This window comes from Oncorhynchus mykiss, chromosome 18 (genome assembly GCF_057628025.1).
Source record: "Oncorhynchus mykiss isolate SJ-2025 chromosome 18, ASM5762802v1, whole genome shotgun sequence".
In the NCBI taxonomy this organism is placed as follows: domain Eukaryota; kingdom Metazoa; phylum Chordata; class Actinopteri; order Salmoniformes; family Salmonidae; genus Oncorhynchus; species Oncorhynchus mykiss.
This window is the reverse complement of record NC_143039.1, coordinates 64,506,374-64,521,119: the sequence shown is the minus strand read 5'-3', so window position 1 is coordinate 64,521,119 and position 14,746 is coordinate 64,506,374. Positions and strand designations below refer to the sequence as shown.

General features: G+C 42.5%; 1 protein-coding gene across 1 annotated transcript; it reads right to left on the bottom strand.

Annotated features, from left to right (window-relative positions):
• Positions 1 to 993: 993 nt before the first annotated feature.
• LOC110496561 (endoplasmic reticulum membrane sensor NFE2L1) lies at positions 994 to 13,173 on the bottom strand. Its single transcript, XM_021572530.3, has 5 exons — positions 11,959 to 13,173; positions 9,021 to 9,125; positions 8,672 to 8,779; positions 7,950 to 8,430; positions 994 to 2,876 (listed from the first exon to the last, which is right to left on the bottom strand). Exons 1-5 carry the CDS (start codon positions 12,472 to 12,474, stop codon positions 2,104 to 2,106), a joined length of 1,983 nt encoding a protein of 660 aa, XP_021428205.1. The 5' UTR covers positions 12,475 to 13,173; the 3' UTR covers positions 994 to 2,103.
• Positions 13,174 to 14,746: the final 1,573 nt, after the last annotated feature.

Genomic DNA, 14,746 nt, shown 5'->3' with positions numbered 1-14,746 from the left:
TTCTGAGGCTGGTATCTCTAATGAACTTATCCTCTGCAGCAGAGTTAACTCTGGGTCTTCCATTCCTGTGGCGGTCCTCATGAGAGCCAATTTAACTATAGCGCTTGATGGTTCTTGAAATGTTATGTATTGACTGACCTTCATGTCTTAAAGTAATGATGAACTGTCGGTTCTCTTTGCTTATTTGAGCTGTTCTTGCCATAACATGGACTTGGTCTTTTCCCAAATAGGGCTATCTTCTGTATACCCGTCCTACCTTGTCACAATACAATTGATTGGCTCAAACGCATTAAGGAAAGAAATTCCACAAATTAACAAGGTATACCTCATGAAGCTGGTTGAGAGAATACCAAGAGTGTACACAGCTGTCATCAAGTCAAGGGGTGGCAATTTGAAGAATCTCTAATATAAAATATATTTGGATTTTTTGACACTTTTGATTACTACATGATTCCATATGTGTTGTTTCATAGTTTTGATGTCTTCACTATTATTCTACAATGTAGAAAATAGTAAAAATAAATTAAAACCCTTGAATGAGTAGGTGTTCTAAAACTTTTGACCGGTAGTGTGTGTGTGTATGTATATATATATATATATGCACCTGCTCGTTGAACATCTCATTCCAACACCATGGGTCCCCCTTGGCTTTGGTCCCCCCTTGGCTGCTATAACAGCCTCTACTCTTCTGGGAAGGCTTTCCACTAGATGTTGGAACATTGCTGTAGGGACTTGCAATAATATAAACATACATAAAAGCATACTATACTTCTGAACACAAAAGCAGGTGAATGCATTGCTTCACTAAGTGGATGAGGTCGCAGTGACTTGGGTGCACTTGTGTTCCTCAACCAACGCTCTCCCCATGCAATAAAAAAATGGTCTCTCCTACAATCTGCCTAAACCCTCCATATAAATCTGCTGTAGTTGAGGTAGAATGAAAACCACCAGAGTCAAAGCCCTGCTTCATAATATCAGAGGAGAAAAGCATACAGCGCTTAAAAAAAAAATGTTATTTAGATTTTTTGTTTTTTTAAACATACAAAAATTGATCACACATAAAGCAATAGCCATGTACATCTGTGTTTCACCAATACACAACTATCAAAACATGATTCCAAATTAAAATAAGGCCTTTCAAATGACATGTCTAACATATCGCCAGTTAGATTGAGTTTTGAAACATTTCAACTTAAACTCCAGAACTAAGGTCTATGAGGGAACATAGGTCAGAATCTGAATCTAGATACCGAGTTGAAGTTAAAAGGGGTACTTCAGGATTTTGGCAATGAAGCCTTTTATCTACTTCCCCAGTCAGATGAACTTGTGGATAGCATTTCTATGTCTTTGCGTGCAGTTTGAAGTTAGTTGCTAACTAGCTCTAGAGTAATTGCTAACTAGTCTATGGGTATCTGTTAGTATAGACTTCCAGTCATTGAGCTAACACTAGTAAGCATTGGCTTGTGAAACTACCTCTAACTTCCTTCATACAGGACACAGACATACACATGGTATCCACGAGCTGGTCTGACTATGGGGAAGTAGATGTCTTTTATTTTCTCAGGTAGATATGGCCTCATTGCCAAAATCCCAAAGGGTCCCTTTAAGATATAGAATTGGTGTTCTGTTTTTCATTTTAACTGGCCTACAATTTATTTTTGTAGGAATTATACAAATGATACTGCAGCCTGACATCCTCAGGACAACAATATATCCTCCTTGTAAGAAATGCTTTAAAGATAATACAAACCTTTCCTTTACATAGTGAGGAAAACGTTAAGAGTCCAGTGTTTGAGGTATGATTCTTTTTCTAGAAAAAAAAAGAGAAAAAAACTCCATTCACACATTCTGTAATATTTGTATTTAAATGTATGTTTTTGGGTGTATTTATTTGTATGTTTTTGGGTGTATTTATTTGTATGTTTTTGGGTGTATTTATTTAACATAAGTGTCTGCCCTTTTAGGCTCCCAAGGTCAAAGAGTCCAGACAAGGAGGAAGAGAAAGATACGGAAACAGTCACAAGACCAGAATCTGGACTGTAAGTTCAGAAAAAAACAATAACACCCCTTAAAAAGTATCAAGTACCAGCAGCCCTTGCTGCATCAAGGCTTCTTCTCCTTCTTCCTTTTGTCCGGTTTACCTCCAGCTGTTGTCGTGGCAACACTAGGCCGCCTGATATGCTGCACCACGACCCTCCCGTTGGCCTCGCACTGCAAGGTGTATCTCTCTGGGGTCAGGGGTCGTCCTGAGCCGTCCCTCAGCCTGGAGAATATGTCCCTGGAGAGGTGCTCCATGCGCTGGCCTGCGGCACCAAGAGCCTTGGCCGTGTGCTGCCTCTCCCTGAGCAGCCTGCTCCTCTGGGCCTGCAGCCTCTCCACCTCCTCCTGGAGCCCCGTGATAGCATCCAGCTTGCGCTTGCGACAGTTCTGCGCCGCCAGCTTATTCTTCCCTCGCCGCCTGATGTCCCTCAGGAAGGCAACCTGGGTGGGCGAGAGGCCATGCCCCTCCAGGAGCTCCAGAAACTCCTCTACGGGCATGCTGACGATCTCCGCCGCCGAGAACGGGACATGCAGGGCCCGGGTGCGGAGTTCGTCGCGGCTAAGCTCCCGGGCTTCGTCATCTTCCCCGTCTTCATCGCTGAAAGGCTCCTCTTTGATGGCTTTGTGGGGAAAAGTGGTGGCTGACGGTTCGGAGAAGGCTGCGGAGGAGTAGCTGTGGTCGTGCCACACGCTCTCGCTGAAATCCACAGGCGACCATGTGTGGTAGTTGGCAATGCTCTTGGAGGGGAGGGAGTCCACCTCACTGCTGTAGCCCGTAGCCCCACCCTCATCCTCAAAAAACGAACTGGAAGACGATGACGACACCTCAGATGCACCTGGGGAGTCAAGTGTACATATGAATGTGTAAACTAATTTACAATGTTTAGAATGTTGCAGAGATGTGATGTACAGGGCCTTTGGAAAGTATTCAGACCTCTTGACTTTTTCCACATTGTTACGTAACAGCTTTCTTTTAGAAATGGAAATCCTCAGTAATCTACACACAATACCCATAATGTCAAAACAAAAACAGGTTTAGAAATGTGTGCAAATGCATTAAAAAATAAAAAAGTTTTAAATGTAAATAAAGTATTCAGACCTAGGGTTGCAAAGTGTTGGAAAATTTCCAGAATTTTCCATGGGAAGTTAAGTTAAATTAATTTAAAAAAAAAGTTAGCTTACAACAGTGAAACTTTGTGGGATACACATAAAGGCAATTCTAGGTCTTATATTGGTTAAACTATCCCCAATTCATTGGATTTGCAACCCTCTGCATGCACAGTGCACTCTTCCATCACACGTGCAGCTGATTCTCAAGATCTTGCACACCAATGAGATGCTATTGAGCCCACACTACTATACTGTCTGAGCCAAGCACTACATGCTTTCTGGTAAGTTTTGATTACAATACTGGGTGGGGTGAATATATTTTGTATGACATACATGATTTTTTGTTAACTAATAAATGGTAGCCTGAAACAAAGTGTTTAAATAATTTCTAACTTGTTAACCATTTCTGCTAGTTAGTTTTTTGCTACCATGTGGGTTTTAGCTTGCTTGAGCCTGCTAACTGAGGAGTGTTAATTCACCTGTTTCCATACATGTTTAAAACATTTATCTCACAAAGGAGTTGTTTAATCTAACTGCTTAACTATTTATCTGTACTTGTATTTATTTTTTACTCATTTGTTTCTAATCTTTACAGGAAAATGCCATGGGCACTATCTGATGTGTGGAGACATTTCACTGCAGCTAATGAAGAAGGAAAAGCTGTGTACATTTGCAAATACTGTGCCAAATCATATGTGAAGAATGCAACGAATATGCAGAATCATCTGGCCAAGTGCATACAGTTCCCTCAGCCTCTGACAACAAGCAACCTCTGACAAAAGTCCCTCTACTTCTATTCGAGGTGAAAATGATGAATCAGACACCTTATCGATAGCAACAGCTCATGGTCCTCCTGGAATCAGAAGTTGTTTTTTTTACTCAATGGAGGAACGTAGTCAGAAATGCAGAGGAATGTCTTGCTCGAGCTGTGTATGCAAATGGTTCACTTCTGATGCTCACGGGAAATGTGTATTGGAAGAGATTTCTGAATGTTCTTTGCCCAGGATACACCCCTCCAACCAGACATGCTTTATCTACTCATTTGCTGGATGCAGAGTTCAGCAGAGTTCAAGTGAAGGTGAAGCAAATCAGAGAAAGCAGACTGTATTGCAATCATCTCTGATGGGTGGTCAAATGTTCGTGGGCAAGGAATAATTAACTACATCATCTCCACCCCTCAACCAGGATTCTACAAGAGCACAGACACAAGGGACAACAGACACACCGGTCTCTACATTGCAGATGAGCTGAAGGCAGTCATGCACTGGTGACAGAAAATGCTACGAACATGAAGGCTGCTTGGTCTAAAGTGGAGGAGTCCTACCTTCACATCATACCAATTGGCTGTTCTGCTCATGCATTGAATCTGCTCAAGGACATCATGGCACTGAAAACAATGGATACACTCTACAAGAGAGCCAAGGAAATGGTTAGGTATGTCAAGTGTCATCAAGTTATAGCAGCAATCTACCTCACCAGCAAAGTGAGAAGAATAAGAGCACCACATTGAATGCCATCCTGACTGCAGATGTAAGGAAAGAAATCCGTACTGCCCTGCCCACTTCACTGTTGCTCCAAGCAGAGCAAACTGCAGTTCAGAATTACACCAAAAAGGTTCTTGGCAGTCTGGCGATGTACATTTCCAAGCATGGGCTTTGGGATGGAGATGCAATATGGCAGTCGTGCCAATATATAGCCACCTGATGGAAGGGACTTTGTGGATCTGAGGCTCTTTCCCCTGTTGCTTCCATCATCCTCCAAATCCCACCAACATCAGCTGACTCAGAGCGCACCTGATCCTTGTTTGGGAACACACACCAAAGCATGCAACAGGCTGACCAATACAAGGGTTGAAAAATTGGTGGCCACCCGGCCAAATTTGAGGCTTTTTGAGCCTGACAACGAGCCATCCTCAACAAGGTTGGAAAGTGACAGTGAAGATGAGGCCTCAGAGTCTGATGTTCAAGAAGTGGACACTGAGGAGGTCCACGGAGAAGACATGGAAGCCTGAGAGGAAGACAACCAAAGCTTTAGTTTCTAGACTATCATTGAAAACATTTTTGGGAGATGCGATGGATCATTGGGGATCATTCAATATTCCCTTTCTTTTGTTGTTCAGTGAAATCATCCCATGTGAAGAGTCAACTCATTTAATTTAAGTTCAAGTTGTAACAAATTTTTAAAATTTTATTTCTATTGGAAGGATTTAATCATTTGCAATTATGTCTAGTTATGATAAGGTTGAAAATAAAATAAGAGAGCCGCACACTCTAGGAGCTCAGATGCAAAAATGTAATGTCCAACGTTTCGACCGCCAAGCTGTCTTCATCAGGGTATAATCAAACACTGCGGGATGACTCGTTTATATAGTGTCAAAAGACACAGGTGTCTGTAATCATGGCCAGGCGTGGCCTAATATCATTGGTTAATAATCAAATATTAAAATGTCATACAAAGAACAGCATACAAACAAATGGATAGCATACGATCATTGATTAATTTGACTATACAAGTTTACACACAATTACAATGGCAAAGTCACAATAATCACAAGAATGGCTTCAGATCAAAGTCTACGTTGAGACCGAAGGGAGCAAGGGTCTTTAAGTTAAAGATCCAGGCAGCCTCTCGTTTTAACAATAAATTATCAAGGTCACCCCCTCTCCTAAGGAGGGTGACATGTTCGATGCCAATATAAAGCAGAGACGAAATCGAGTGGCCTGCCTCCAAGAAGTGGGCCGCAACTGGGTAAGTAAAGTTTTTACACCTAACGGTGCTACGATGCTCTGAGATACGTACTTTTAATTCGCGCTTTGTTTTACCTACATAATTTTTACCACAAGGACAAGTTATAAGATAAATAACTGCCTTAGTGGAGCACGTAATAACACCTTTTATTGGGATCGATTTCCCTGTTTGTGGGTGTTTGAAGGATCTACATTTATAAGTGCCATTGCATTGAGCACAGCCATTACATTTGTAATTTCCATCCAGTAGGGGCGCAAATAGACGTTGTTCAGGAATATCTTGTGGTAAATCAGAGTTTACCAATTGGTCTCTGAGATTTCTGCCTCGCGAGAATACGACCAAGGGAAGGTCCGAAAACACATTACCAAGACTATCATCGGATTTTAGGATGTGCCAATGTTTGTGAACAATTCCCTTAAATTCTATTGATTCGACAGAATTGCCTTTGCCCTACAGCCAATTCTGTCGAATCAAAAGAATTTGCAAAAAACAGTCCGATTTCAACAGAAATATGGCTGAGACGCAAAGAAAGTTCAAGGAGAGGGGCTACAAGAATGATCAGATTAATATTGCCATTGAGAAAATTCAAAACAAAACGAGACATGACCTTTTTCAAGGTCAGTCTCGCAAAAAGACGCATTCTTGCGTTCTAACTACCCCGCTATTCAAAGTGCTCTGAACAAATTAAGGGAATTGTTCACAAACATTGGCACATCCTAAAATCCGATGATAGTCTTGGTAATGTGTTTTCGGACCTTCCCTTGGTCGTGATGCTTGGCTTGAATGCCAAGCATCACATCTGGAAGACACCTGGCACCATCCCTATAGTGAAGCATGGTGGTGGTAGCATCATGCTGTGGAGAGTTTTTCAGCGTCAGGGACTGGGAGACTCGCCAGGTTTGAGGCAAAGATGGACAGAGAGATCCTTCATGAAAACCTGCTCCAGAGCGCTCAGGACCTCAGACTGAGGCAAAGGTTCACCTTCCAACAGGACAACGACCCTAAGCACACAGCCAAGACAACACAGGAGTGGCTTCGGGACAAGTCTCAATGTCCTTGAGTGGCCCAGCCAGAGCCAGGACTTGAACCCGATCGAACATCTCTGAAAATAGCTGTGCAGTGACGCTCCCCATCCAACCTGACAAGAGCTTGAGAGGATCTGCAGAGAAGAATGGAAAAACTCCCCAAATACAGGTGTGCCAAGCTTGTAGTGTCATACCCAAGAAGACTCAAGGCTGTAATCGCTGCCAAATGCGCTTCCAAAAATACTGCGTGTAAAGGGTCTGAATACTTATGTAAATGTCATCTGTTTTTTTGTTGTTAATACATTTGCAAAAATGTCAAACTGTTTTTGCTTTGTCATTATGGGGTATTTGGTGTAGATTGATGAGGAAAAAATGTAATTGTATACATTTTAGAATATGGCTGTAACATATCAAAATGTGGAAAAATGTAAGGGGTCTGAAACATTTCCTTAGGCACTGTATATAGCACAACAGAGGATCATCATGTCCCCTCTCCACAATGCATTACTATCCCCACCAGTGTTTACCCTATTCTTTTTAAGCAGTGGTTGCAACAGTCGTGGAAGGGAGGGTTTGTGGGTGTGGCTTAAATAAGTCCGGAATTGGCGGAAGAGAGAAGTGTGCTGTTTTTCAGCTAATTTCCTGCAATTCTATCATCTATTTCCATGGCTATTTCTGTGTTCTTAAGCTCAAACATTATAACAAAACCAATGAGGACCCCAATCAGGGCCCCTGGGATGTTCCCTGTGTGGCCATTCAGTAATCCAGCCATGGCACAAATACTCCTAAATTCATTGATTTTTTAATTTTCAATTCTCCCCTACAGTGTAGTTTTAATTTAGGTGATTTCTAGTTCAATGATTATATTACTTAGAAATATGTAGGTCAATTATCTTTCCTACATACTTTCTAGTCATTTAAGTATTTCTTTTTTTGGTGTGGCAGCAACAATTTAGCAGCGGCGGTACAGGGGAAACACTGAACATTGCACCTCCCTAAAGCAGCCCCACAAGTCTTCCAACTCACTTGGGGAGTCTGGGCCTCGAGAGCTGCTCTCCAGGGAAAGACCGGAGTCTGAGTCAAGGTCCTCCAGGACACGAGGGTCGATGCCCTGTAGAATCCCCAGCAGCTGGGCGTCCATGGTTTCCAAGCAGCCATCCAGCCCCAGGAGGTTGATCTGGTCAAACACTGCCTCATCCAAACAGCCTTCCAGTGCACCATGGGACGATGACCCATTTCGTGTTCCGTTGACCACCACAGCGTTCGGTAGTGCAACCAGCCCTGTGGTTGTACCAGGTGACGAGTTGGAGGAGTTTGTGGACTCGAGTCGGAAGAGGGGCCCTCTTGGTTGCCGTGCCACCAGGGTCCTGACTCCACCCCTCGGGGGGATCATGTCGTAGACGGAGCCTGTTACCATGGCATCGCGGAGACTGACATCCTGGCTGATGGCGCTGGAGATGTCGGCGTCGAGATCAGACAGCTGCTGAGGAACCAGTGGGTCTAAATCCTGAAGAACACACACACACACACACGTTATAAAAAGGCACGGACATAGACACACACTGACATATACAGTAGCGCTCAGGTAAATCACAGTAGCGCACAGGTAAATCACAGTAGCGCACAGGTAAATCCTAAAACCCTTGGGAGTTCGAAACCAATATTCGATAACTGACATTTTCAAATCACCTTCTCTATTCACAAATATTACCAAGACATCATAATCATTATCAAGGGATACTACTTACGTCAAATTCATAGATGGGTAGGGACAGGAATTGGCTCCAGTGCTGGTCGATGTCAGGGGGGTGGGGGTCCTCAGAGCTGGAGAGAGGGGCTCCGCTACCTAACAAACCCTGGAATCAACAACACATAGTCAAATCGTCACACTGTGGAAAATCTGTGATGAAAAACATAACAAGGCAAGCACAGCGCCTATTACAAACACACAAAACAAAACACACATCAAACACTGAGCAAATAGTATGTTAAACAAAGGCACGCCTACAGAGCTGAACGCTTAATCTAGCTAGCTAGCCTATTCCAAGACAGAATAAAAAATAAAAAAGACTTGTTCTATGTCATCGCTGTATGTACCTCATGTTCTAGTGTGGAACTGAGAGCCAGCTGGGTCAGGGAAACAGGTTCCTCTCTGCCTTCATCACCATACTCTTGGATCCGCCCCTTCAGTTCCTCAACCTCCTGATAACAGGAAAGACCGATAGAACAGAATACATTTAGGTACGTTTCCATACAGTTTTTATAGCGTATACAAAAACAATTACGACAGCTGTGATGGAAACAGGAAGTTTTGGTACAATTTTATAAATGCAGACATAATATTTTTTTACGACATGGTGAGATATTTTTGTGGCTAAAATTGGGGAAGAAATGGAGGTGGAAATGTCTTTATGCAGAGAAATATTGATAAAATGCAACATGTAAAGCATTGGTCCCATGTTTCTGGAGTGAAAATAAAATATCCCAGAAATGTTCCATATATATGCTCAAAAAACGTATTTCTCTCAAATTTTGGGAACACATTTGTTTACATCCCTGTTAGTGAGCATTTCTCCTTTGCCAAGATAATCCACCTGACAGGTGTGGCATATCAAGAAGCTGATTACACAGCATACTCATTACACAGGTACACCTTGTGCTGGGGAAAAAAGGCCACCTGTGCAGTTGTCACACAATGTCACAAATGTCTAAAGTTAAGGGAGCGTGCAATTGGCATGCTGACTGAAGGAATGTCTAACAGAGCGGTTGCCAGAGAACGTAATGTTTATTTCTCTACCATAAGCTGCCTCCAGTGTTGTTTTAGAGAATTTGGCAGTATGTCCAACCGGCCTCAAAACCGAAGACCACGTGTAACCACGCCAGCCGAGAACCTCCACATCCGGCATCTTCATCTGCGGGATCGTCTGAGACCAGCCATCCAGACAGCTGATAAAACTGAGGAGTATTTCTGCCTGTAATAAAGCCCTTTTGTGATTGGCTGGGCCTGTCTCCCAAGTGACTATGCCCCTGCAGGCCCACCCATGGCTGCTCCCCTGCCCAGTCTTGTGAAATCCATAGATTAGTGCCGAATACATGTATTCCAAGTGACAGAAGGATATCAATTAACTGTAACCCAGTAAAATCTTAGAAATTATTGCATGTTGCATTTATATTTTTGTTCAGTATAATAACCATCATATTGAAGTAAACTTGGAGTCATGCGATGATACGTTGTGTGTTCCTCCCACTATGACTCAGGAAAACATGCAGTTTATTAATAAGCTACAGATTAAATAAATTCTGAACTTCACAGGGTGGTGAAAGTGCACAGTGAGCTTGATGTTCCTATCCAAAACATATCAGGGGTCTTATTCTGGTGACATGATCAATGGTTGACTGCCTTATCCATTATAATCTCATCATGTATGACTAGCCTACCCACACTATCTTTGAGCTGTTGGCTAGAGCGCACCTGCTAAGACCCAAGTATTTAACGTAACAGTTTGTGACAAAACTACTGCTGGAGTTGAAAATGCGATGGAAACTTAAGCAAAAAAGTACATTTTGTGCACTACGTCATCACCCACTGATTTGTATCCATAACAAGTCAATTTGGTGGCAACACACCACTGGTGAGAAAATGAGCATATTTTATTTATGTGGATTCTAGAATTTTGGAGTGAATATATGTCACCAATTGAATAAAAAACCAGCTATTGAGAGGTAGAGAGAAAGGAAATGTGAAGATAATGAGGGAGTCCAGAGAAAAGGGGTAAAAGATGGAGAGAAAGAGAGAATGGGACAAAGACAGTTTTGTAAGCAGTGTCAGTCATTGTGATTAAACCAACTGTTACAGGCCTATTCAAGGCTGAGTGAGTCCAGCAGCCTAGCAATCTTCGCCTAAGAAGAATGTCTGAAACATTGCCCCTTATATTGTAGCTTTATAGGAGGAATGACTTAGGCATCTGCTTTCTGCTACAATGAACCAATTGTGACCGTTAAATGACTGAGGCCCCGCTTAACTGTTACTGCACTGCTGTTAACCACCACGGTTATCAATCTGTTGACAACTGTGGTTGCGGTTGTTCAACAGGTTGATGCATGAACTTGTGTTTCAACTGTGTCTAGAGCCACAAGATGATTTAGACCCAGGAACGTGTATGAGCAGGTGTGTGAGTGTATCCTATATAAATGGGGTGTTACACAATACAAATCTCCCAATAGCAGCAAGTGAATTCGTGGGAGATAAGATAACACAGCCTTCGCCATTAGACAGTCCTGAACTATAAGGAGCCTTTGCCCCACAAAAACTCACCCAAGGACCAAAAGAGAAAAGTTTAAATCCCCCCACTTAACAGGGTTTCCAAAATGCCATCATGGTCACAGCCCTACAAACACACCGCTGAAACCTACAACATTAGACTAATAGTAAGTAGTAAATTAAGCGTCTGGGATTGACACACCTACAAAGTCCCAGACAAGTGCAATTTCGAAATTGGGCAGTGCATTATCAGCTCCTCTTGTCATGTTAGGTCATTGCATACCTTAGAGAGCTATTTATAAGTTGTCAGAAATGTCCAGATCAACTAGCCCATGTAAGTTAACGATATTTTTCCGGGTTTTTCAGACCAAAAAGACAGTTTTGTAATTTTTTAGTCACTCAAATATCACGACTAACAGACATAGCAAAACGTATAGAACTGAAAGAAAAAAAAGCTTTAAAAATGTACAATTCTCTCCACCAAGAAGAAGGTAATGAACAGCTTGTCATGAAGTGCTTGTGCCCCTAGAAATAAACGTGGCGCGTGCGCACCCGTGGGGCGCTGGATGTTCCCCAATGCTTGAAGGGGGACCCGATTGAAACAGTTTCGGAACCCCTGAGTTAGGCCTATACTATTTGGCTATCAGAATACACTTACAGTTAGCTACACTTGTTGAGTAGCTAAAGGCTTGGGGGTTAGCATTTCGTCACAATAACTTCACATTAGGTAACTTTTAGCAAAATTAGCTAATGCCATCTCGCTGCAGCACTCGCCTCATTGGGTATCTCGCAGGCTCCAGTGCTGGGATAAGGCCCCGGCCCACTTAGCTGGGGGGCAGTATGGCTTTCGTCGACGGCGAGAAGTTCAGTGTCGTTGGCCTCTTCCCCGGTACTCTCTGACAACAGCCCCGCGCTAACATTACTGTTACTCGTGCTGTTTGGTGGCTCTCGGAACTCAGAGCTGTCAGGTACTTGGTGTACGAGCCACGCGCTCAGCTGCGTAGGGAAACGGATGGGCGACCCAAGCGCCCTCACCTCATCCAGGAGCCGACGGCAGGCGAAGAAATAATCCAACTCGGGACATTTGGGGTGCACGCTGTACCCGTCCCAGTTGTCCCTCAAACTGTGAAACGGTGTCTGGATGTAGGCTGAGCTAGGACCGTCGCTAATCTCTAGCGGTGAGTAGGAGCCGTTCAAGTAACTGTCGACATCCACGCGAACTCCGATCAAACTGAGTAAGATCGTAAATTGGATCAGTCCTTCTGTGAAGTATTTCTTCACGTTTTGCATATTTTTCACACTTTTGGAAGAACGTCTGTGGAGAAACGCTGGCCCCAGAGTTCACTTTAGACTACCAAACAAAGAAAATGCCAAACAAAAGAACACGCTTTTCCAATCAGACAAAGAGGTCTGCCTGACTGTACGCGGCCGGCGAAAGCTTTAGATAGCTAGCTACTGCACTACCGGTTTCTGATAACTTCCTGACAGAGACATGTCCTCAAACGAAGAACTGTACCACAATCGAATACAATAAATAATTTAAACTTAGATAAAACTATGATCTACGGGAATCTCCCGTTTATGTATGGTGTTACAAACGACTTATAATACAAAGTAAATATCCCGAACCTGTTCTTTCACCCCCTATCAGCTGCAAGGAGACTTGGGGAGGGATTTGCATAATTCACTTAAAATCGCCCCAAAGCTTCCATCGCAACAGGGTCCGATTGGTTGAAGATGTATTATGTTATGGAGGGAGCCAATCGTAGCGTCCCACCGGCTGTTAGTTGGATGCAAAATGTCACCCCATTCATTGGATTTCCGCCACAAACAAGACATACATTTATACTTAGAAATGATGCTTAAAACACATTTTATTCAATATTACACTGTTTCAGATAATGCATCACAAGAACACTACCGTTATTTTAAAACGGAACCTTGTTGTCAGGGGCGGGACCGGGATGGTACTTCCGGTGACTTAAAAAAAAAAAAGAAGAGAAGTTTGGCCCACTGACCTACTTCGAGTCCAGTAGGCTCGACCTACCGTATCAATGAATAAACCATTTTCGAATGAATGGAGAAGTTAAAAGCTACCCATCTACAACATATCAAAATACCTTTAGGGCTTTTAAACTCAACATTACACAATATGTACAGGACAATGTGTTCCCATCCATGTACCTGCACCATATATCCAGTATTTTTCCTTCATAGCTTGTTCTCCATTTAAAAAAAAATGGGGAGCCAATTTGTTTTAAGCACTTTTAGTTCCAATACTGATCAAAACTCGTTTTCTCATGGCTCTCTCTTGTCCCTCTGCAGTAGACATATGGTGAGCAATATGTTGTGAACATCGAATCGCAATAAAATCACAGTATCGAATCGCAATACATATAGAATCACAATACAAATCGTATTGGAACCAAAGTATCATGATAACATTGTATTGTGAGGTCCCTGGCAATTCCCAGCCCTAACCAACAGGTCCTGTTGATCTTAGGAACTCATCTTATGCAAATAATTCAAACATGCTTCAATAAAGTCTTAGTTATGAATGATAATTACTTAATCCTCTTCATACCTATGTGGAACATAAGGCTTCCATGAGAGAGTGCCCCTCTTGACAATCTTTTGTCTGTCTAAAATATTGATTTTGAGAAAAGGAAAAGAACAAAGACAAAATTCACTAGGCCTGTATAAAATGTTGAATAAGTGCATGACATGTTCTTCTTTAAAGGTAGAGACAGGGTAATAGTAGGCCTAACTACTGCAAGTAGAATAGTCAAAAGTTTGGTTTGAAAGTACCACACTGGTACTTTCCAGTGCCATCCTCTCTTGCTTGGTCAGCCCAGCCCTGACAACAGGGTCATCCCTAGTAACCACCAATGATTTATATATACACTAGATGACTGATAGGGGGCGTCGTGTTGAAACCGCAGTGCCTCCATCTTGCTCCCCCACCCCCCCTCCCTCACAATGTCTACAGTCGTTGTTGCTACATTTATTCTGTTAGACACATTAACGCATACTTGTATATTAAATTATATTATGTGAGCTAAACATAGGGACTGAATCGCAGTGCTAGAGGTGTCACTACAGACCCGGGTTCGATCCCGATCTGTATCACAACCGGCTATGATCTGAAGTCCCATACGGCAGCGCACAATTGGCCCAGCGTTATCCGGGTTAGGGGAGGGTTTGCCCGTCCATGTAAATAAGAATGTGTTCTTAACTGATTTTCCCAGTTAAATAAAATAAAAAATAAAATTAACATAATACATTTTAAAAAATCCTTAAAGTATAATTTTCAGAGATTACTGTTCTCACTACAACAACAAAAATATATGTAATTTTGTCCTTTAAAATGTAGTAAAATACTGTAGAATTCCATTAATTCCAATGGAGGACTGCAGGAGAGTGTCAATATGGCCAGTGGCTTCCAGGCCTCTTAATGGCCAATACATAGCATCAGCAATTAAGGTTTTATATGGTGAGCTGATGGCGTTGAATGTTGATATGTAGCTTCATCGAGGACCAGGCTTACTTGATTTGGAGGCAT